Here is a 23,343-nt window from a genome sequence, read left to right on the forward strand (position 1 = left end):
CCCTTGAAGCATATTCTGAAGGGACACCAAAAAGGTACAGTGGTTTTATACCAGCTGGGGGGAGTGGATGAGTTGGGATGGTGCATTTTGCCTTTGATGGGGTCCCCTAAACGAATCTATATAAAGGCATGGGGGAAAAACAGTATTTGTGGTTGTAGCACTGCATACGGTAAGAGGCATATGTCCTGAAGTAGCACCAGATATATGAGATCCACAGAAGCCCTGTGATGATGTATACTTCAATATTGTGCCTTTGTTGCAGCCTGCATCCATCCTCCTGTCATTTATTCTGTTCTGGGGAGGAAAAGGTTTGTCCTAGTGATCACATTCACCCCGGTATGTAACTCCTTCTGCCACTTTCTCGATTTTATTTTTCTGCTGAGATGTATGTCTCGTTTATCATTGGCAGGGAAAGCTGTGTGGTGAAACTGTGCAAATGATCCCTCCCATCTCAGTTTTAGAGTCTACAGATGTAGCCACTGTAGAGAATCTTCTCACATTCTCTATATTCTGAATCCCATATACCTATTGCTACCCATTCATGCTTTGTTGGTATGCCATGGACTGAAAGGCACACTGCTTTTGCTGTCCTTCATGGCTCAGCTGTAGCAATCACACACTTCTGGTGCTCATGTTAAGTAAGATGGACAATATCATGCCTGTGTGGTTAAAAAAAACGGTAGGGTTTAGATTTTATGCAGACGGGCTGCCTGGAACATGCTGCAATTGATCCTGGTGAGCACCGGTAGTTTTCTTCTCTGTATTTTGTAAAAATAAAAATAAAAAAATTAAAAAAAATTCTTGTTTTCCAGTAACTGTAGCTAAACATTTTTTAAATAGGATTAATTTACTTGAAGTTGCATAAGATATTAATACTTGCTCAGAAAGTATATCCCAAATCAAGTTTACTTTTAAGTCGTAAATGTGTTTTCTTGTTTTTAACATAACAAGATTTTAGATTTTATTAGAAAGGCAAAATCAAGACAAAAACAATGATTAAGAAAATCCTTTTTTTACAGTTTAATTCTCCACACGTGTGGAAGAGGTATTTGTAAAGTGAAAAAAATGCCAATGGGGTAGTTAACTTAAATCAAGATATATTAACGAAAACAAGCCTTATCATTATATTTTTAAACCAAAATTTTGCTTCTCAATTAAATCTATCTTGTTCAATGATGTTTAGAAATATTTAGTGAGGCAAAGTCAAGGCAAAAATATTTATCAAGAAATTTTTTTTCTTTTTTTTTTTTTTTTTCTTTCCACATGTGGAGCCATGATGGTAATGATGGATGGGCTGGTATTGAGATAAATGGGGATAGTTTATACCACGGGATTCTGTTCAAGGATTTTCAGGCCTTTATAGCTTTCTCTCTGAAGCAAATGTGCTGACAGAAATCATGATACAATGTAGCCATTCTGAAGTGCAGTAAATATAGTTCATTCTATCTTGAGTTGCAAATCTGACATATCTATATCTTCAAAATGCTGTAATAATTCTGTGGTGCTGCAAAATCTCTTTGATAAATGGTCAACTAAAGTAATGCGGTGTGTGTATAATTACAGTATATTTCACCCAGAGCAGGGCATTAGTGAGGTGTCAGACTGCCAGGTTGAAGTACAGTCTCCTTGCATATCATGAAAAAGAGTGTAATAATGTCCTACTCTTTGAATGCCTTTTAATATCTTCAAATAGGCCTGTTTGTGTGAAAAGTGTCTCTGTGTGAAGGTCCTTGATGGATGGTTTTGAGGGTCTGTTGTGGTGGTGACACATCATTAACATGCTGTTTTTGGAACTGACATGTCATGGTTTATTGTTGGGAGACTGTCATAGTTTTGACGTTTTTCTTCCTAACAGAAAATGTCTGTGCTTTGTGAAATCTTAAGCACCCACGTTGTGGCAGCGATGAAGACCAGCTGATATCCAGAAGTGCTCAGGGCAACAGAGAAAAGCAGAGTGAGGAGAAGTTGACAGCTGATTACACATGCAGCGTTAACAACTGTAGTAATGGATTCTTAATGCTGTAATAACAGTAAACATCATTTGTAAATGTAGCCATTGATTAATGGTGATGACAATGAGGAGTTTCAACTCCACATGACTATTTGTATGCTCCCTCATCCTATCGTTAAATGAAGGTGCCATTGGCATCCATCCAGAAAAGTCGTTTGGCTGAATAGCAAAATGTAATATTGCTTGTCATGTATCCTGCATTCAGTGTGAATAGTGACAGAACAATCAAAAATATTTAATATGTATAATCTGAATGGCTCTATAAGAATCCTGGATGGAAACAAAAGCTTCCATAGTGTAGTTTAGCACAGTTATGTTTGCTTTTTAATTGCTTTTTTTAAACCAAGTTCAGTTGTAGACATTATTTATTTATTTATTAATAAAGATAAACACAAACTTGTTTCATTGCTGTAGACTGTTTACATGTATTAAACTTACTGATAAGCTAGGCCTACTCCTAAATATAATGTAGAAACTTTAATTTTTTTTAAAGCTGCTTTGCAACGGTTTCTATCATGAAAAGCACTATACAAGTAAACATGAATTCAATTGAACTGAACTTAAAAATTATATTACTTCTTGGAAGTGCAATTTTTTTCTCAGGCCATATTAATACAGATAAAGGGATGGTTGACCCAAAAATGAAAATTGTTGTCATTTACACAGCCTTAAAGGGATAGTTCACCCAAAAATGAAAATTTAATGTTTATCTGCTTACCCCCAGGGCATCCAAGATGTACTGTAGGTGACTTTGTTTCTTCAGTGGAACACAAACCAAGATTTTTAACTCAAACTGTTGCAGTCTGTCAGTCTTATAATGTAGGTGGATGGGAATCATGGCTAAAACATTCTGTAAGTCTTAGAATGGAGGTGGATAACATACACAAACAAAACCAAATTAAACCCTGTGGCTCGTGACGATACATTGATGTTTAAAGACACAAAACGATTGGTCTGTGCAAGAAACTGAACAGTTTTTTACCTCTGATTCACGCAATGTCCGAACTGTTAGAACTCTCCTGAGCGTGTCCTCCAGTGCACATTCTCAGCCTCAGGCGCCTGCTGCTGTGAATGCACGTTCATAAGAGTTCTAACAGTTCGGACATCGCATGAATCAGAGGTAAAAAACTATATAAATACTGTTCAATTTCTTGCACAGACCGATCGTTTTGTAACCAAAATATTGGTTTGTGTTCTACTGAATAAACAAAGTCACCTACATCTTGGATGCTCTGGGGGTAAGCAGATAAACATCAAATTTTAATTTTTGGGTGAACTATCCCTTTAAGTTGTTCCAAACATGTATGAGTTTCTTTCTTCTGCTGAACATAAAAGACAGCATTTTTGAAGAATTTGGGTAACCACACAGTTGCTGCTCCCCACTTCCATAGTGTGGGGACATGTTGCAAAAAAAAAAAAAGGCTATTGAAGTCAGTGGGGGACCAGAAACTGTTTAGTTACCAACATTGTTCAAAATATCTTCTTTTGTGTTTAACAGAAGAAAGAAATTAATTTTGACAAAATGAATTATAGTGAATTGTAGTGGTTTATTTTATTTTATAGTATTTATCTGAATGTAGTTAAGATGGTTTTAGGCACTCCGCTTTGTGCCTGAAATGTGTGTCTTGTGGCTCTTTTGCATTTCTGTAAGATAAACCCACACTTTGTTATGACTTGGAATTACTTCAGTTTATCTTTCAATTACCTCATCCCTTTTGACTGTGATAATATTAATGCCATTCTGTCACTTTCTTACTCGTGATTTGTAATGCAGCATTTCATGGCAAACTGCCTCTTTAAAGGTCTTTAAAGTGGCTTAGAGAGGATTGAAAGACTGCTCACTCACTCAGTTTGTATGCTGACGTATGCATACTCCTCCTTTGATCTGTGAAATAAGGGGTCATGTGTCCCGTTACAGTCAAGTAACTGAACTAACTTTGCAAAATGGAACCTGCAGATTTTTTTATGTGGTCAGCAGGGGAAAAAGAGTGCATGACTGACACCCCACATATCCTTTTGGACTTTTGAATCATTGAACAAGATTTTTTTTTTCCCCTTCAGACTAGCATAACACACCCCCGTGTTTTTTTTTTTTTATGTTTGTGTCACATGGTTCATTATTATTGGAAAGAAAATGTATGCCTATTTAGATTTAATGAATGTGGGTTTGTTTGCTGGTGGAAAAAAATTATTTTGAGGTTTCATTAAAGGCAAAATGAATAATAATAAGACTCTAAATAAATTATGTAGATAATAAACTTAAACTGAAATGCTGACCCTTAATTGAAACATTTTCTAGGGGTTTGCTGGCGTGATTTCCAATCATGATTTTTCTATCACAGATTCCCATGTTTATAAATAAAAAATTTTCAACAATGACCATTTGGCAAATATTAAAGATCTCAGTAACATTTTATTTTAAGGTATTCTTGTTACACGTTACATGTATTTACTATTATAATAGCAATTAATTACGCATAATTACATGCAAGTAACCCTAAGCCAAACCCTAATCCTAACCCTAACTACTGTATAAAATAAGAACTTGTAGTTAATTAATATTATTCAGTACTTAAATGTATAATTATAATTACAGGTGTTTTATGTGTGTTTTTCGTCTTGTGTAAGTCTCTGTGTGTACATCTGTGTGGTGGATAACGCTTCAGAATAAGGTGAGCGGATCTCTTTGTTGTACTCACACTCAGCAGGATTCTCTGTTGATCATCACTTTTCTTTTAGACTCTGAGTCTGAAGTGGTGTGAATTTCTTAATCATTACTGTATCTCATTTTCTGCTTTCCCTTCAGATTTTTATTTTTATTATATTAAAATAGAAGTGAGTCACTCATAGTTCTTTTGCCATGTTGTAGTAATCAGTATGTGTTTAGTAGACTACAGTGTATTTGCTCTGACATTCTCACCCCAAAATGTGCTTGATTCTTAATACTGGGCAGTCATTAAAAATATATTATATTATATATTTTATATTATTTATGTTATCATATTATTTATTTTATGTACAAATGCTGCTGCAGTATTGCATTTGCACATCTAGGCTTAATTTTGTTAAACATATGCTGAAGTAATAAGTGCCAATTTGCTGTTTGCTGTTGGTTGCTTTGGTTAGGAAATGTCTGCCAATAAACTAAATTGAAAGCCACTTCAATGTAGACACATTTCTTACTGATTTTTTGATATGTGTAATCATGCATTTGTGTATGTGACACATGTTGGCTGGTAGATTAACAGCAGGGAGGGAGGTGGGTTGTGATCGATCTATTAATAATCCTCTAGGGAGAGAGAGGTGAAATATGGTCCTTAGTGCTACTGCCAGACGAACACTCATAAAGCCCACACTCCTTCATGTTTCTCTTGCAGTCTCAATCACATATCCTTTCTGAAGGAAAGCAAGATCAAGTTAAGAAGCTCACAGATTTGATGTCCACTGAATGAGCCTCATAATATAATAACCAGGGCTAGACCAAGCCAAGATCAACTGACAATGTCTTCATTATTTGTGTGCTAGTTAAAATGATACTCCACCCCAAAATGAAAATTTTGTCATTAATCACTTACCCTCATGTCATTTTAAACCCGTAAAAGCTCAGTTCGTCTTAGGAAACACAATTTAAGATATTTTGGATGAAAACCTGGAGGCTTGAGACTGTCCCATAGACTGCCAAATAAATAACAGTGTCAAGGTCCATAAAAGGTATGAAAGTCATCGTCAGAATACTCCATCTGCCATCAGACGTGCAATCTGGGTTATATGCAGCGACGGGAACACTTTTTGTAAGCAAAGAAAAATAATGACTTTATTCAATAATTCCTTTGTCAACAGTCTCCTCTGTGTCTCTTCATATCACCGTATGCTGTGTTTGCTCTTCTGTATCATCCACGCCACAAGGATGCGCTGTTTTCTTTCAAATCAAAGCTAATTACACGTGGCATACACAGCATACAGTGATATGGATAGACACAGAGGACACCGTTGACAAAGGAATTATTGAATAAAGTCGTTATTTTTTTTTTATTTGCTTACAAAAAGTGTTCCCGTCACCTCATATATCCCAGATTGCACGTCTGATGGCAGATGGAGTATTCTGACGACGACTTTCATACCTTTTATGGACCTTGACACTGTTATTTATTTTTGCAGTCTATGGGACAGTCTCAAGTCTCCTGGTTTTCATCCAAAATATCTTAAATTGTGTTCCGAAGACGAACAAAGCTTTTACGGGTTTGGAACGACATGGGGGTAAGTGATTAATGACAAAATTTTTATTTTTGGGTGGAGTATCCTTTTAAACAAGAGACAATATTTCAAATTCAAAAATCCACTATGGTATGCATTAACCCCCTTTACTTGAGAAGAATACATTTTGCAAAATTAAAAAGGAATTTTTAATCAAGCACAAGTATTACACAATTTTTTATATAGACTAAAACAATCATTTTTGTTTGAGCTTGATCAACCAGAAATTTACATTAGTAAATAAACCAAATTTGCATGAATAGAATTTGACTTTTTCTACTAACCTGCATGTCTGCTTCTGCCAAAGCCACTCGTGATTAAGCATTACAAACTATACATCATTAGCAGGATTAGATGCTCTGTGTGTACAGGTCATTACTCCTCTTCATCAGTCTGTAGTTGGAGTGTCAGAGACGGATTCACTAGAGTCACTGATGACAGGAAGAATGCATTTATTTCTTCATGCTCTTCTTGATTTTGAGAAGTTAATGTGAGGCTGATGAACATAAGAAGTTTTATGCATGTGAGCATATTGGATTCAAAATATTATAGTTACTAATATATATAACCGACATAACAACTTGTCCCACTGTCTCCAACTGTAAATGATTACTACACACACATACTTAGAGAGACTCAGATGAACCTGCAATGAATGCTACTGTTCTCATTTGATGTTTTCTGCAGGTGCTTCTTTTGGGATATGTGTTGCACTTTTTTAAACATGGAATAAACATGTAACTATATATGGTTTCTAGGTATGAAAAACAGTAGTCTAAATATATGTAGTATAAATGCACAAACGCTTTAGCTTAATCACAAAAAATACTGTAATTAAATTCCATTACTCCTTTAATATATTTAATACAAGTTTACATTAATAATATAACAAAATTCCAATATCTCACATTTCTGACACAATACCATGTTGCAGTTAGTGTTACTATGGTAAATCCATGGTAAATGATGGCGATTTGTAGATTGAAAAGCGTTCTGACTGTATCGTTGTGCACAGTGTTTCTTCTGTTTGTCAGCGCTGTTTCATCTGACTTTAATCAGCGAGTCATTTGTGTCCATCACTGAATTCAAGCACTTCACACTGGATACCAGAATACCGGAGACTGCAGTTTCAGGACCGCAGTTCTATTTTTTTGTGACAGCGCCACCTTAACCAATTCTATTCCTACAGCGGAGACCTGATTCAAACATCAAACAAACAGATGCAAAAACAGTGTCAGCTGTTCATAGTGCTGCTGGATGTGGTAAACTGGTATTTGTTTTCAAATATTTTTAAATTAATTAACATACTAATAAACACTTGTTTGTAGCGCAGTTGTTTTATCGTTTACTGCACTTTGTAAAGTGGGTCACACTCACACATCAGAAGTGAAGCTCTGTGCTGTGGTTAATGAACTGAAGTCTCGCACAGACACAAGTCGTTCTTTCCAAGAAAAATGAATATAAAACCAGAATACATATAGAATATATTGAAACAAACTAGGTTAATATTTCAAGAGGGTTACCAACAGGTATGTTTAGGCTTAGGGTTTGGTGATGTATACAATTAAAACAACTAAATAATTACTTAAAAATATTAATACAAATAAAGAATTGAAAAGCAAGTGTTATAAAGGTGTATAAACTGTAACTGTAAAAAAAACAACAACAACAACAACAAATATTATGAATTACAGACAATATTAAGTACTTTACTGAATGACTAAAAATTGTCAAACCCAGACACATAAATTAGATTGGATTTTATAAATTAATCAGATTTCAAATTACATATAGATATGTGACAGGTTTGAAAACTTAAGATTTTCTTTTCTTTTCTTTTTATTTATTTCACTCAAAGCAGTGTAGTAAAGGTAAAGCTGATACATTTAGAGCTGGGTATTTTACAATTTCAGGTTTGTGCTTGAGAGATTTTAGAAATGAAGTATCTCAATGAATTTTTGCAGTTGTAGCTCTTTTTTTCTGTATTGATTTTCAAACAGGATTTACACTTATTCAGTCTTACAACAATCAGCAATGGTATTTTATTGCCATTGATCTAACCAGCCTGCAGGGAGTCTTACTGGCTCCTGTTCTCCTGCCTCTGTTGTGTGTGTGTGTGGTTAAGCTGGCCCAATGTTTTCTGATCAGCCACCAGTGTATGAATTAAAGCTTGGCACATCAACTTCAATGGTAGCCGTGCACATCTCCAGTTGCCAGCTGTGATGGGAGCCTTTATGCATGTTTGCTCTGTGCCATGAGGACCTCCTGGCTCCTGCCCTGTAAATGCTCAAACAGACACATGCTTTGATATCTTGTTTTGCTCCATCAGTAAATATTCATGTTGCCATTTCAAGATAATTACATGGAAGCTCTTTATCCTTAATTAAATTTTTTAGATGTTCAAAACATTGTTTTTTATGTATTTATTTTTTATTCAAGCACTATGAAATAATTTAGCGGGGACATATGATGCAATTTCAAGTTTTCCTTTCTGTTTTTTGAGTGTTACAAGCTGTTTGTGCATAGATAAGATCCCTGAAGTTTGAAAAGACTAAAGTATCAAACACAAAGAGATATTCTTTATAAAAGTTCATCCACGCCCTCCTAAAATGCCTCATTTAAACACGCCCCCACATGTCTATGTCACTATGTGGGAAGATTTTCATAACACCGCCCAAATGTATACGCAAAGAAAGAAGGCCTAACTTTGATTCTCGCTGTTGCCACCGCCGTGTTGTGGAGACACTGTTCAAGATTCAAGATTCAAAATTTTTATTTGTCACATACACAATTATATAGAGCATATATAACCAGCAGTGAAATGTGAGTCAGGTCCGCTCCATGGACAGTGCAATTATTAAAGAATACAACACAGATGAAAATATACATAAATATAGCTATGAAAGAATGAAATAAAAGTAAACAATAAAAATATAGGAATAAAATATATAAAAAGATGTATACTGTAGAATTAAATATATAGTGGAAAATAATGTGCATGAAAGTAAACTGTAGTCCTTAAATATTAAGATACACAGGGATGTACAAGAGGCAATGTGCATATGTGCATTATACTGTAGTCTTAAATATTAAGATTCACAGGAATGTACAAGAGGCAAATGTGCAAACAGGTTGACACTTTCAATATGTCAATGTGAGGTAGTGAATAATGAATATCTTTCTGATAAAGTGAATATTAAGTGGAAATATGAAGATGTTAAGAGGCTGGTTTTGAGTTTAGGAGTCTGATGGCCTGGGGGAAGAAACTCCTCCTAAGTCTCTCGGTTTTTGCCATCAGACTACGGAATAGTGTTTCACTGTGTGTTTCATTGTGAAAGCGAAACTAGTTTGTTTGCCATTCCAAAAGAGGACACAACTAGAAATCAGTGGTTTTGTTGTACTTACAACACTGTACCAGAACAGTTCAACCCCAATATATTTAGATGTGTGCAGCGCATTTTATGGAGGACTGTTTCCTGAACCTGGGAGAGTAGCCTACAATGCGACTGTGCACAAAGGCTGTTTCTATAAAGTGGGGCAGTTCCAACTTTATAAGGACAGTCTGGCACTTCTGACTCACAGCCTGAAAAATGCGCTACTCCACACTGCTTATACAGTACCTCACCAAACCAGCCTGTAAGTACATTTTCATATTTAAAGAATTTGCCACTGATGATGCAAATGCGAGTTTTAAGCAGTGTAGAGTAGCGCTTGTTGTTTGTTGTTTCTCCTATCACAAATGCAGACATGGGTTTATGTTTACGGTGCGATATACAATGCGTAAAAACACAGTAAAAGTCATTATAATCAGTAATTATGTCCTCACTGGATGCAACAAATGCCTCGTTTGTAATGGGTTTTATTGTTTATGTCGGGTCGCGATGGTACACGGCACAGTGTGGTAAGGGGCGTAACATTTCCGTCACAAACTTGAGGCATCCGGCCAATCACAACGCACTGGATAGCTGGCCAACCAGAGCACACCTCGCTTTTCAGAATGATGAGCTTTGTAAAAATCTATGCGTTTCAGAAAGGTGGGGCACAGAGGAACAACAATAATGTAGATTACGTAGAAAAAAATGTGTTTTTTGAACCTTAAAAAACAAATCAACACATTTAATTACACCAAATACACAAAATATTGTTCTTTTTAGCAATGCCATATGAAGCCTTTAAGAAAAGAAAAGAGCTTCCTCTGTGTGAAAACACTTCAACTATTGTGAGGTGTTACTGTCTTTGCCAGTGATACACTTTTCTTAAATATTTCAAGGGAATTTTTCACTAGCTGTCATTTGATTCAAACGTCCACTGTTTTATTTTTTATGTTTTTGGCAATGGGGCTGTAAGGGGCTGTTGGGCCTGAAAATGGCACTTCTGTGTATCAGCGCTTTCAAACTCGGCAATACAACATGAATCAAATCGTAATTTAAATTTACATAGAGATTGTTTGTCATGGCCTTCATTCAAGAGGCTGCAATAATCCATCTTATTAGTAGAAAAAGAATAAAGTGGGAAAGCCAGCTTCAGCCTTTTTAAGAGAGTGATCCAGGAGTGCTTACAGCATGCTCCATCTCCTATTTGATTTTGCTTTTTTAATTTGAGCTAAATTCAATTTAGAAGTCATTACTGATTAAACTGGCTAAAGTCATCTCTAAAGCACAAAATGTATGAGACAGATAGAGAGGGGGAATAGTTCCAGCAGTTAGAGTCTCTTTTTTTCACATCTGCCTCTCTGCCCACTACAATCCATCTCAATTACTGAAGAAAAGTCCCTGCTGCACAGGATTTCTATCTCTCTCTCTCAGTCTTTCTCTCTCCCCCTTTAACTTCCCTAATTAGTCTGTTTGTCATCTTTCCCGTTCTCCTCCTCATGCCCTCCATCATCAGCAGCATCATGATCCATATTTCTCCTACCATATTTCTCCTATACCATTTTATTTTGGCGACGTGTTCTTGAGAGGTTTAGTGAGGTTCACCATTAGTTCTTAAAGACCATCAGTGGTCAGAGCAAAGACTCCAAACAGTTTCTGTGGTTACTGCGGTGTTGTAGTTATTGGAGGAATTCTGTGTGTGCATACTGGCAGGGTCTCCAGAGGGGATCTGTGTGCAGAAAGTGGATGAACGTTAAAACCAGCGTGAGAGATAGAGAGAGAGAGAGAGAAAGAATGATTGAGATACCCAACCCCCAGCAACAGCAGGGAACCTGCTGTTGTCCCACTGTTTCCATGGCAATGAGGATGAGCTGTTTGTTCTAAGCTCAGAACCTTGTGAGATGTTAGACAGGGAATAATGGTTTGTGGATTGTGAAATGAGAGAACGTGAGGAAGAGGAGGTGAATGACGGAGATAGAGCAACTAGATGAGAGCAACCATGAGTCTGTTTGTAGTGCATTTTGAATGAGCTAAAAAAAAAAAAAAACGGCCAATCACAATGGCCTTGGCCTTCTCCTGTGAGTTCAGTTATTAGTGCTGGAATAAACTGCAGCTTTAGAGCTGTTTGAGGGTGGCAGAATCTTTGCCTCAAGTGCCCAAAAGGAGCTGCAGCCAACGTGATAGAGAGGTCACAGTGTAAACACAAGTGCTCTCTCTCCGTCTTATACATAAAGACACATTCACAACTAGGGCTGCACGATTAATCGTATTTTAATCTCGATAACGATATTCACCTTTCTCGATTAATTAAAAATAATCGTCACGATATTGGCCGTCTTGTTATTTATCCTGAAAAGTGTTTTTAATTTGGCATTTGCGTTATCTTGCATTGCTAACAAGCCTTCACTAGCGTTCATGCTTGTGGTTGCCAGATGTGAAGAGCTTTAAGCCCCAAAGCAGAGCTTTTCTCCTTTTAGGATACACTTTCTACCCGGTGTTTTATTTAATTTGTGCATGCTCACTGATAAGCGCTGATGATGATGATATGAAAACATACGAGTTTAGTGATCTCTCCACAGCGATTTTCTGTTTACATGAAAGTGTCATATAGACAATGTGTGTTTTTTCACAAGCCATTTGTACTGTTTGTGTTACCAAATGTGCCATGATGAACTTTCACTGAGTTTCAATAATGGATCTATTGTGTTCAAGGAATAAATGCGCTTTTCCTACCTGTGACAATACAATGGGGAAAAATGTACATAAATTGGAATTGTTGGAATTTATATTAAGAAAGTTTTTACCAGTTTTCGTGTTGAAAACGGCATGGCAATGTTAGTTTTCAGTGTGTATTAACAATCTTTGAGCAAATTTACTGTGCGATCTGAGTAGCTTTTTCTCATTTGCGAATGAATTGTCACTTAGAAAATGTAATGTGAATACAGATGACAAAACACTAACCAAAACCATGAGTTTTGTATTATCATAGTTGGTTAAATGAAGTCAGTGTAAAGTCAGTGGACATTGGTTAAAGGACACATGAAATGTTATTGCATTTCCCTGCTGAATAAAAAAAAAAAAAAAAAAAAACTTAAACCAGCCTTGGCTGGTTGACTGGTTTTAGTTGGTCATCCAGTCCGGTCTTTGCTGGTCAAAGCTGGTCAGAAGGCTGGTTTTTAGAGGGGTTTTGACCACTTCCTTAGCTGGTCAGGCTGGGAGACCAGTTGGAACAACCAGCTAAAACCAGCTTGACCAAGCTGGGAGACCAGCCTAAACCAACTAAATTTAGGCTGGTTCTAGCAGTTTTTTCCCCAGCAGGACAGAATAATCGTTATTAATAATCGTGATTATAATTTTAATCAAAATAATCGTGATTATCACTTTAACCATTATCATGCAGCCCTATTCACAACCCAGCCAACAAAGCAATCCTCTCACCCTCATTTTTATTCATCTAGTTTTCACATTCCACATTTTTAATCCAAAAAACATATTTCAGTGCTGTTGACTCTTGACTCTAATTAACTGAAGCAATGTTCTGCTGTTGGCAAGGGACCGTATTTACAGGTACAACTTTATTCATTTGCGAGGTGTGCCTGTGACTGCAGAATGCAATTTCTAAATTGAACACAGCGAGTCATGTGATCTGGTTGCTTTGAAACCTGCCAGAAGGATTTCTCGGCTGCCAGGTTTCCATGAGATATATCTGGAGTTGCCGAATGTCCCCATCTTCAGGAGCGGATTTACATTGACACTCTTTTAATCCCCGGATTGTTCAATTTAATTAAGAAAGAGCACACGTTTCTCCCTGATGTGTCCCAAAGTTTGATGTGTCTCCTCCATAAACACTCAGGTTTGGATTTGTAGTAGACCAGTGTTCTAGGGATCGATACGAAAAGAGTTTCTGAAAAAAAGCACTGTTGTGCAACATTACTACTTTACCTTCTCAAAAACTGCTATTCCTATTAGAAGAGTTGGTTAGAGGAAAAAAAGAGGTGTGTGTGTGTGTATACTACCATTAAAATGTTTGGGGTCAGTAAGAATTTGTAATTTTATGAAGAAGTCTCTTGTGCTCAGCAAGGCTGCATTTGATCAAAAATGCAACAAAAGAATAGTATTGTGAAATATTATTACAATTTCAAATAGTAGATTTACATTTTAAAAAGGTAATTTATTCCTGTGATGGAAATTCAGAGTTTTCAGCAGCCATTACTCCAGTCTTCAGTGTCACATGATCCTTCAGAAATCATTCTAATATGCTGATTTGGTGCTGCTTAATGAAGCTACTTAATGGAAGTAGAGTGTCTTTTTTTAGGCTTTTTATTTTCAGTTTTTTTTTTTGATGAACAACCTTTGAGTAAATGCCATTTATTTGAAATAGCAATGTTTTGATGTTTTGTAACATTACAAATGCCTTTACTGTCCTGTTTGTTCAATTTAATGCATTCTCACAAAATAAAAGAATCAGTTTATTTAAAAATGATTGTTAATTTCTAAATTAATATTTTCATAATGTATCAGTGTATAATGTATTGTGTTAGTGGAGAATTTTTTTTTTGTCCATATATGTGAAGTGGACATTTTGACAGAAATAAATGAATGGAATCTAATCAAAATGAGAGCAGAATCAAATCCAGAGCTTGTGAATCAAAACTGAATCAGGCAATATGTCAATATATCAATTCTCAGCTCTACTTATGTATACCACATACATCCACAATATTTCTCCCTGCAGTTATACACACATGCAGACACATGACCCTGAGTCGAGTTTCCCTGTAACCTGCACAAATATGCCTTTTCAGGACATGTTCAAGCTGTTCCAGAGAGATGTGTTTAGCCTGATAAGAGTGCCCCCCTAACACGATTACAGCTATGACAAGGACAGCCATGGTTCTGTAATGTTATTAGATAGAAGCGAATCTGCAGCAAGGTGCAGGTCATCACTTTAAAGGGGAAACAGCACAGGCTGCCCAAGAGTTCAGCTTCTGAATACCATCTGGAGCTCAATGATACGGTCTGTGGTTGACTTCAGTTCTCTGCTGCTAGAGTGAGTGTGAGCAGAATCGCTTTACTACGCATCCGCCACGTTTAAGAATCAATGGGGAAATTTCTGCTGTGAAAATTGCAAAAGTAGCATCTTTTTTTTTTATACATCACATGGTTCTTATGCCATATGATTATATGTGTTCATATGAGTATGATCAGGGGTTCACAGTGAAGCTCTGTTCAGCGTAATGTGTGTTGCATGTTGATATTGAAGGAGTCACTTCACTCTCTTCCTCTCTGAGGGGTAAATGGGAAATCATTACAAAGCTTGGAAAGTGTCCAGAAAGGGGTTTCCACGGCAACAGAACCACCGTTCCCATCCGTCCCTCTCTGTCTGTCTCTCTCTTTCTTTCCCTCCCTTTTAGGGAGTGGTGTAAGTGTGTCGTGTCCTCATTCCAGGACCTTCGTTCAGTCACTCACGTAGCCTTGATGATCATTATCATATTTATGGATGCATCTAAATGTTTTACATATTGAACTCAAATTGAGCCTTATAGTATAGTAAGGTGATGAGCCGTAAACCTTCATAAGTGCATATGTGAATATGGATGACGCTTTATGCTTTCATAAGTATGCACACACCTTCATAAATATGTATGTTAATCAAGATGATAGGCCACACACCTTCATTAGTATGTGTGTGAGGGATGCTATGCTTGAGAAATATGCCTTGAAGTCATTCGCAGGCATTGCAGTGGGCATATGCATTCTATTTATATCTAAGCACATTTGTATGTAATCACAGTTTCCTTCTTAATTGAGGCAACTGAACCCCACGTTCTCCATGATGATGTCAGGAGAGCATGTGTGCTTCTCACACAAGCCAGCAGGAGAAAATGAGAAATCTTGGACTCTCTCCAAACACACGACATGGACATCTCAGTTCAGCCACATATGAGCCCGGCTGAAATCTTCTCACTTACTTGACCATCCTGCTGCCATCACCAGAGGCCTGCTGATGTCCTTACTGCAGCCGGAACAGTAGGAGCAAGCAGCAGCTGTCTAAACAGCTGAGTGTAGCTGAGTCTATTGAGTAGAAGTGATTTGACAGATTGTGGTGCATGTTCTTGTGTTCTCTCATTTTGATTTGATCATCTTTGGCCTTCTGTCTGTCTGTCTTTTCTTGTGCTGGATGCTCAGCTTCTGAATAGTTTTGTTGCACCCTCTGGGTATCACGTAAAATGAAAACATCAGTCTCAGAGAGTATCAGATCATGCAGATTGTCAGGAAGATCATCCAATTGTATTACCTAGTTTTGTTTGTTTTTTCCGTCAAGGGCATGTTGAACATTGTAGCATTTTTTTATTGCTGATATTAGACTCTTTAAACTTGGGTGTATTCTGTGTATTATGTCTGTGTATTTATTAATGTATAATTTACATTTTGCACACACAATCAGAATAGATTTTTTTTATTATTATTATTTCAAAAGTTTTGGGTTGGTAAATATTTAAAAGCTTTTGAAAGAAGTCACTTCTGCTCACAAAGGCTGCATTTATTTAATTAGAAATACAGTAAATACAGTAATATTTAGAAATGTTACAATTTTATACAATTTTAAATTACTGTTTTTTATTTTAATTTCATATATTCCTGTGATGGCAAAGCTGATTTTTTTTTAGCAGCCATTACTCCAGTCTTCAGTATCACATGGTCCTTCAGAAATAATTTTAATATGCTGCTTTGGTGCTTAAGAAAAATTTATCATTATGATGAAAATGTGTGCCCCTTTTGTGGAAACTCAGATTTATTATTTTAAATTTGTTGATGAATAAAAGGTTTGAAATAGAAATATTTTGTAACATTATCTTTACTGCCACCTTTTATCAATTTAATGCATCCATGTATTATTATATTTCTTAAAAAAAAAATCTTACTTACCCCCAAATTTTGAACGGTAGTGTACCTCAACTGAATACAGTCCAGCAACACCTGAATGAATGACGCTTATGAGACAGTTCTTTTTACTGATTCAGAACCTTACAGCACAACCAGTTTAGTTGGATTCCTGAACGGATGACTCTTATGTATGAGTCAGTCCTTTGTTGTGTATCAGAACCATACAGCGTGACCTGTAGTCCAGCCGATTCCAAACAAATTACACTTACTATATCAGTCTGTTCTTTTAAATGATCCAAACAATACAGCATGTCCAGTGTTCTGTAGTCTGATTCTTGACTGAATGACTATGGATCTTAGTAAATTAAAACCGTGTGACCTCTGTAGTCAAATTAAATCCCAAACAAATGAAGCGTATGAGCCATTTCTTTTTAAATAATCAAAAACTAACACGTTTGGTTGGCTGTGGAACTGTATTTATTTTTTCCAAATGTTTCTTCCTCAAAATAACAAACAAAAAAATTTCTAAATAAAATAAAAATAAAAATAATAATAATTAATGGACCATTAAATCTATCTATATAAAAAAAACTCTTAATGTTCTTATAACTTTATTAATATTTGATATATGTTCTTATAACAGTGAGTAAATAAGTTCTGAGATTCCCACCGTCACACTTTTAGTTGTTATGGACACCTTGTTTCTGTGTTTTCCCGTCTTCTGTTTTGTTTTAGTTCCTGTGTGTCCTTATTTGGTTTTGTTCCTGATCTCATTTAGCCTCATTAGTTTACCTCGAATCACCTGTGTTTAGTTAATTAGCCTGATCTGTCTTTGTATTTAAGTTGTTCCCTTTCTGTCACTCGTTGTTCGGTTGTGGTTATACTAAGTTGTGGTTTCCCTTGTGTAGCTGCCTAAGTTTGAGTCCACTATTAAATTGAGAGTTTTGGACTTTCCCTGCTGTCTCACACAACCCTAGCATCCTTATGATGTTATTTGTACTTGATGAACATTCTAAGAAACGTTTTTATAACCTTTAAAGCTGCTGTATGTAGGATAGACACAGAGTGGTTGAACTAGGTATTGCAGTCCAAATTAAAAATATTGGAGTAGGTTTTTTTTCACCCTGCCCCTCAGACTTGACACACTGGTCATTTTAATGTTCTTAGAATATTAAAAATAAACATTTAAATAACTAATTTGGGGTAAAAAAAATAAAGTAGAATACTGTAAGAAACATTTTTGTAACCTTTAAATATTGTTATAATCACAAACGAGAAAACTGGACATTTCGACATCTTAGAATTATTTCAAAACAACATTTTTATAACAAAAAATTGTTAACTGAGCTCATCCTGTAGTTTTCAGTTCAAATGCTGTATCTCTCAGTCTCTCTTTCTGTGTTAGGGGAGGGGGGTTGCTGTATATCACTGCTGTGCAAACAGTTCAGTGTGATTAAAGAGCATCCCCCATGCAGCCAGTCGCCCACTGCACCCTCACACTCTGCAGACCACACTCACAACACACTCAATATGCAAACCACTACACGTTTAGTCTTGATTTTGACAGCCAAGAACAATTTCTCAAACCGCGCTGTGTTTGATCCAGCACTGTTTGACATTCTGTGCTCCCTCAGATTTTTCCTAACAGTCTAGTTTCAGCAGACTGGACTTGAGCTGAATCTGGTCCTTAGAGTCAACTTGTCATTTGTGGTGTTTGCGATATGGGCTGTATGACATGCACATATATTAGACGGAGCAGCTGTACCCTGGTAATTGACTGGAGGGCTCTCTTTCCTCTCATAGCACTGCTGACTGAGCTAAAAGGCTTTAGTGGCTAATGTCGGTGAGCGGTGCGTCTTAATCCTGTTGAGAGCGCAGCCGAGGGTGAAATCCTTCTTTGATTATTGCTTGCTATCGTTGGCTCTTACTAAAAAAAAAAAAATGATTCAACCACACAGGCAGGAAATCACCAGCAAGACTTCCCACCCAGGGCATAATGTGTGCTCTGCTGCACCTCTGGAGACATAACTTCTATCCTAAACTATATCCTCCTCCTATGCATTGTCCAACAAACCTATGGAGTCCTATTACAGTTTGACCCTCTGTAGCATGTTATTGACCTGCTCTCCTGATTTGCTATAAATGTACTTTTAGAGTCAATAGGGAGCCCTAATCCAGGCACAGAGTTAAGAATAATAAGGGATAGTTGTCAATGGGGATTCATACGATGTTGGAGGTTTCAAGCGGTAGTAGGTTTTAATGTAAACATTGTGCATGTTTCTGACAGTATCTGTGGTATGTGGTCATTTACCACAGACAAACTTGACTGACTCATCCCTCAGTACATACATTTACATTTTTATAAACCCTGAGTCAGATAAAGGTTAAAATATTTGGGTATCTGTTCATGATGGAGGGCCTGTATTATTTATAATGCGCCTTTCTGTAGAGCATGGCGCTAGCAACGTCAAGGCCATTGGTTTTATTCCCAGGGAAAACAATAACTGATTAAATGTGTACTTTGAATGTACAGTAATTGTAAGTCCCTTAGGATAAAATCATCTGCCAAAGGCATAAATATAAATGTGACTATCAGAAGAACATCAGCAAAAATATACACAAAACTACTAACATTCATAATATAAAATATGAAATTACCCCGTTAAATTAGACCTTAACTTCTGTTACATCATGATATATGAATATCAATTTATTTAATAAATTATTTAAAAACAAATTGCTGATTAAAGTTGTCATATAACAGAAGAAGCGATGTATCTATAGGATTTGATTTTGAAAAATGGCTGAATATTCCTTTCAGTGAGCTCTTTTGTGCTGCTGATCTTTCCACACATACACCAGCCAGGCTTTTCCTCTCATTCAATCTTATCTTTAACTGACTCTTTCTCAACAGATTTTTTCCTCACTCTTGGTTTAGTTTTCTCCCTCTCAATTGCTTCTGAAAGAGGATCAATAATTCAAGAGAGCAAATACAATGTGAACCGTTTCTCACATCATCTCTCTGAACATCTGTCATACACACACTCTCTCTCATATATCATAATCTCATGTCATACTTGTTATAGAATTTTTTTTTTATTTGTGTTGAAGAAATGTCTTAAAAATGGCCCACGCATATTTTCTGAAAATACAGTGTGTTTTATGTATGTATTGTGTTATATGGTTTGCTATCATTGCTGCAATAATATAATGTTGATTTGTTATTTTAGTTTTTTCATTTTTAGTTGTTTTTTTAGTTTTATTTTTTATGTTTTTCGAGACTTGGCCAGACCAATTAGCAGACCAAATCATGCTTAACAATACCTTAAAAAAGCTTTCTCTTTGATATTTTTTTCATTGTTTTTATTTTCTTTCTGAAGTACACATTGATCAGATTTCTTTGTTTTTCTGCACTTTTCCTTTATGTTGGTGGTTGTTAATCCCATAGCTGTGTGTGTGTGATTGCACACAATGGTATAATCCTATAATCTTCAGATCAATCGACTTCTCAGTCTCACTGATCTCTTTTTCTCTTTTGCCAGCAAACACATTTCAGTGACTGAGAATAAATCAGCATGCACCCTACTCAGCATTCACCTCCTTCTACATATGAAGCACTATATATACCTAAGTGTATTAATTCCATCTGTAGCATTATTCATAACCTGAATCTACGTTCTAAACTGCTGACAGCATCAGCTTCATTGCTAACGTTTCATTCCCAATGCATATTGGATTTAATGCCCTGCTTCTGTTGGTTTATGTGAGATGGCACTGTGATTGTAGCGCAGCACCGAGGTCCCATGGGTAAAAAGTGTGAATGAGGGAGAGAGGCCTGCTGGACTTGTGAGGTTAAAGGGTGAAGGAGCATGAGAGAGAGAGAGAGAGAGTGGAATGCTGCTGGTTAATGAAGGGTGAAGGAGAAAAAGACACAGAACAGAAAGAAAGAACAAGAACTGGGGAGGATATAAAATTGTTCATGTTATCGCTATTTTTTTTCAACATCTTCATATCCACAGAATTCTCCCTGCCATCCTGATGGCCATATCAATCCCTGCACATGAAATATTGATAAAGTCACCTGTGATGGAGCTCACTTCCTTCTGTTTCCTCTAATGCTTGAGAAGTGACGGTCACTTGACGGTGTTGCCGTTGAACGTGCAGCTCTGTTCTTTAGTCTAAAAAATCTGTTTTCTTTTTGTTTCAGGTGCTTTTGTCTGGACTGATCGGAGTGGTGTCATGGAAAAGGCCCCTTTCTTTGGTGGTAAGAAATGAATAATAATATACTAATAAGCATGTAGTGTTTTCGTGTATGTGTGCATGTTGTGTGATGCTAAGGCATTATCACAGCGAGCACTATCTGGAAGGAGCTGGAGGGCTTCTGATTGCCTGTCATGTAGTGCTCTGTAGACAGTGTGGACGTCTGAGCTGAGCATGCACAGATTCAGCCTCGCAGTCAGTGGAAAGGGAATGGAATGGAATGTAAAGTATATGCATTGGGTTTTGCTCTGTTCAGCCAGCCGTTCTGCTCATGCATAATAGCAGCAGGGATTGGGCACACTGGCTGAATTTTTCATGCCTCTTGTTCTGTGGGATCGGCTGGCTCCAGAGGGAGCATAAATGGAGAATGTACAAGTTTACAGGTTGCAAAATGGGTGGGATGTTGTTAAATTCAAACCCTGAAACAAAATCACACGCGTAAGACAAATGCATACACAGACAATTGCTCTCAGTGCTTCACGCAATGGCAGACAAAGCTCTGTAAGTTAAAAGGATAGTTCAGCCAAAAATATTCTGTTGTCATTTACTCACCCTCATCTAATACTAAATAATCTTCTGTCTTCCGTAGACCACAAAAGAAAATGTTAGGCAGGATGATTACACTGCTCTATTTCCATTCAATGAAAGTGAAGGGTGACCAAAAAAAAAAAAGACTTGTGCACTATATTTTTATTTTAAGTCATCATTTTCCCTTCTATTGTAGATCTCAAATGTCATTGACAGCTCCTCATTCACTGTCACTGAATGGAAAAGAACAGCATGAACAGTATACTAAACATCTCATTTTCACTGGGTCACTTTTTACCTTGTATGTAAAAAGAGAGGAATTCAAACAGGTTTGGAACAACATGAGGGTGAATGAATGATCACATATGTTTTATTTTTCAGTTAACTATCCCATTAACTAACCTTTGCACAACAATTTTTCACCATTTCATCAAAACTGCCAACACTGCTCTGAACATGCTTGTCTGGTTCTTGTATTACTGAAGTGTTTACTATGGGTTGGAGCAACATATTGACTCTGCTCAGATGCGATGCATTATTATTTAAAACTATTTGAGATTTTGCAAAAACATACCAATGTTCATGTATTTGGATGTGGCATGTTTTGCTGTTCTGACTTGTTCTTTGAAACCTGATGATTATGCCCTTTATATTTTAGCTTATTTCAACTTATTTCTTCTGATGCCTTTTGTATTATTTGTATAGTGGTCACATAATGTAACATTACTCCTCATCTCTGGACTGTCATTCTGGGGAGATCAAGATCTCATTAGATGATTATCTTTCTCTCTTCTCACTATCTGTCTCTCACTCTATCAGTCTCTTTCTCTTTTTTCTGTATGATCTCTCTTGCCTTATCTTAGATGTAGTACAGTACACAAGTCTAGACCAAAGAATGAGATTAGTTACAGCATGAGATGTCTCTCCGTGGGATTCAGGTAAACATAGCATTTTATGGCAGAGATGAAGTACTGTAGTTTAGCAGCAGACCCCAGACTCCATTAGCATGAGGGAACGGAAGCTTGAGTAGTTTGTTGTTTATCTCCACAAATTATTTCCTCATACACACCACGCACATGCATGGAATCCTCTGAAAGTCGTCCTCAAATTCTATGCTTTATTTCAAAACGCCTGGGCATTTGACTAAATTGCCTCTGCTGTTCATGAATCTACAGTAAACACTTTGCACACATATGGTGTCTTGCAGTCCAGGAAATGTAGGAGTGGTCTGATGGACAGATCTTGTGAATGGTTTGAGACTGGCTGATTCAAGAGGAATCCCTCTCAGCTGTAGCCTATTACAGCATTGAAAGCAAAGAAGTGTACAGAGCTGACAATTGTGCTATCCGGAGTTTTTCTCTTGACTACAGGGACTGTCATTGAACCTGGCCCTGCAGATCTCAGGGGATTGCTGATCAGCTGGTGAATTCCACAGTCTTTCCTCACGGGGGCAAGTGTCTCCATTCACACGGGCCAGCGATGATGATTGAGTTATCAATAGGACTCTGTCCATTCAGTCCCATAACACGGGAAAGCGTGGCACAGTTGAACGCTGTCAAGGCAGAGAAAGATTGATGAGGCTCTCTTTCTGCATACCTAGCGGAGGGGGGAATTAATCAGCTTTTAAAGGTGTCTGACAGAGAGGAGGGGAGGGGGAGCAGGTGAGTAGCCACATTCATTTATTGCAGAAACGAAAATGAGAGCACAGTATTCACATGGACAGAGGTTTATCAAACAGTCTCATCTTCAACACAGTAATGCACAGCAGGACATTAGACATTTCACACATCTATGAAAAGATGACCTTGATTGAAATACAGGTTGAATGAACTTGAAAGGACATTAATTGACATTCATTCTCATGTTTGCAGCCCTGTAGACTGTAGTGATATTGACAAGCCTGTTATCAGCAAAGCAGCCCTTTGGATCTATGACTTTGCACGGATCTGTGACAATAATGATCTTCTTAAAACTGTGGTTAAAATGAACCTGGATCCCGGTTCATGAATTATTAAAGCTTGTTTGTATCCT

General features: G+C 36.9%; 1 protein-coding gene across 1 annotated transcript in view; it reads left to right on the forward strand.

Annotated features, from left to right (window-relative positions):
- LOC109093108 (protein FAM189A1) overlaps positions 1 to 23,343 on the forward strand; it is a 92,478-nt gene that overhangs the window by 20,702 nt on the left and 48,433 nt on the right. Inside the window, exon 2 of the mRNA XM_042760093.1 lies at positions 20,732 to 20,788. Coding sequence (XP_042616027.1) covers positions 20,732 to 20,788 — 57 coding nt within the window. The remainder of the gene's footprint in view (positions 1 to 20,731; positions 20,789 to 23,343) is intronic.

Source organism: Cyprinus carpio, chromosome A7 (assembly GCF_018340385.1).
Source record: "Cyprinus carpio isolate SPL01 chromosome A7, ASM1834038v1, whole genome shotgun sequence".
In the NCBI taxonomy this organism is placed as follows: domain Eukaryota; kingdom Metazoa; phylum Chordata; class Actinopteri; order Cypriniformes; family Cyprinidae; genus Cyprinus; species Cyprinus carpio.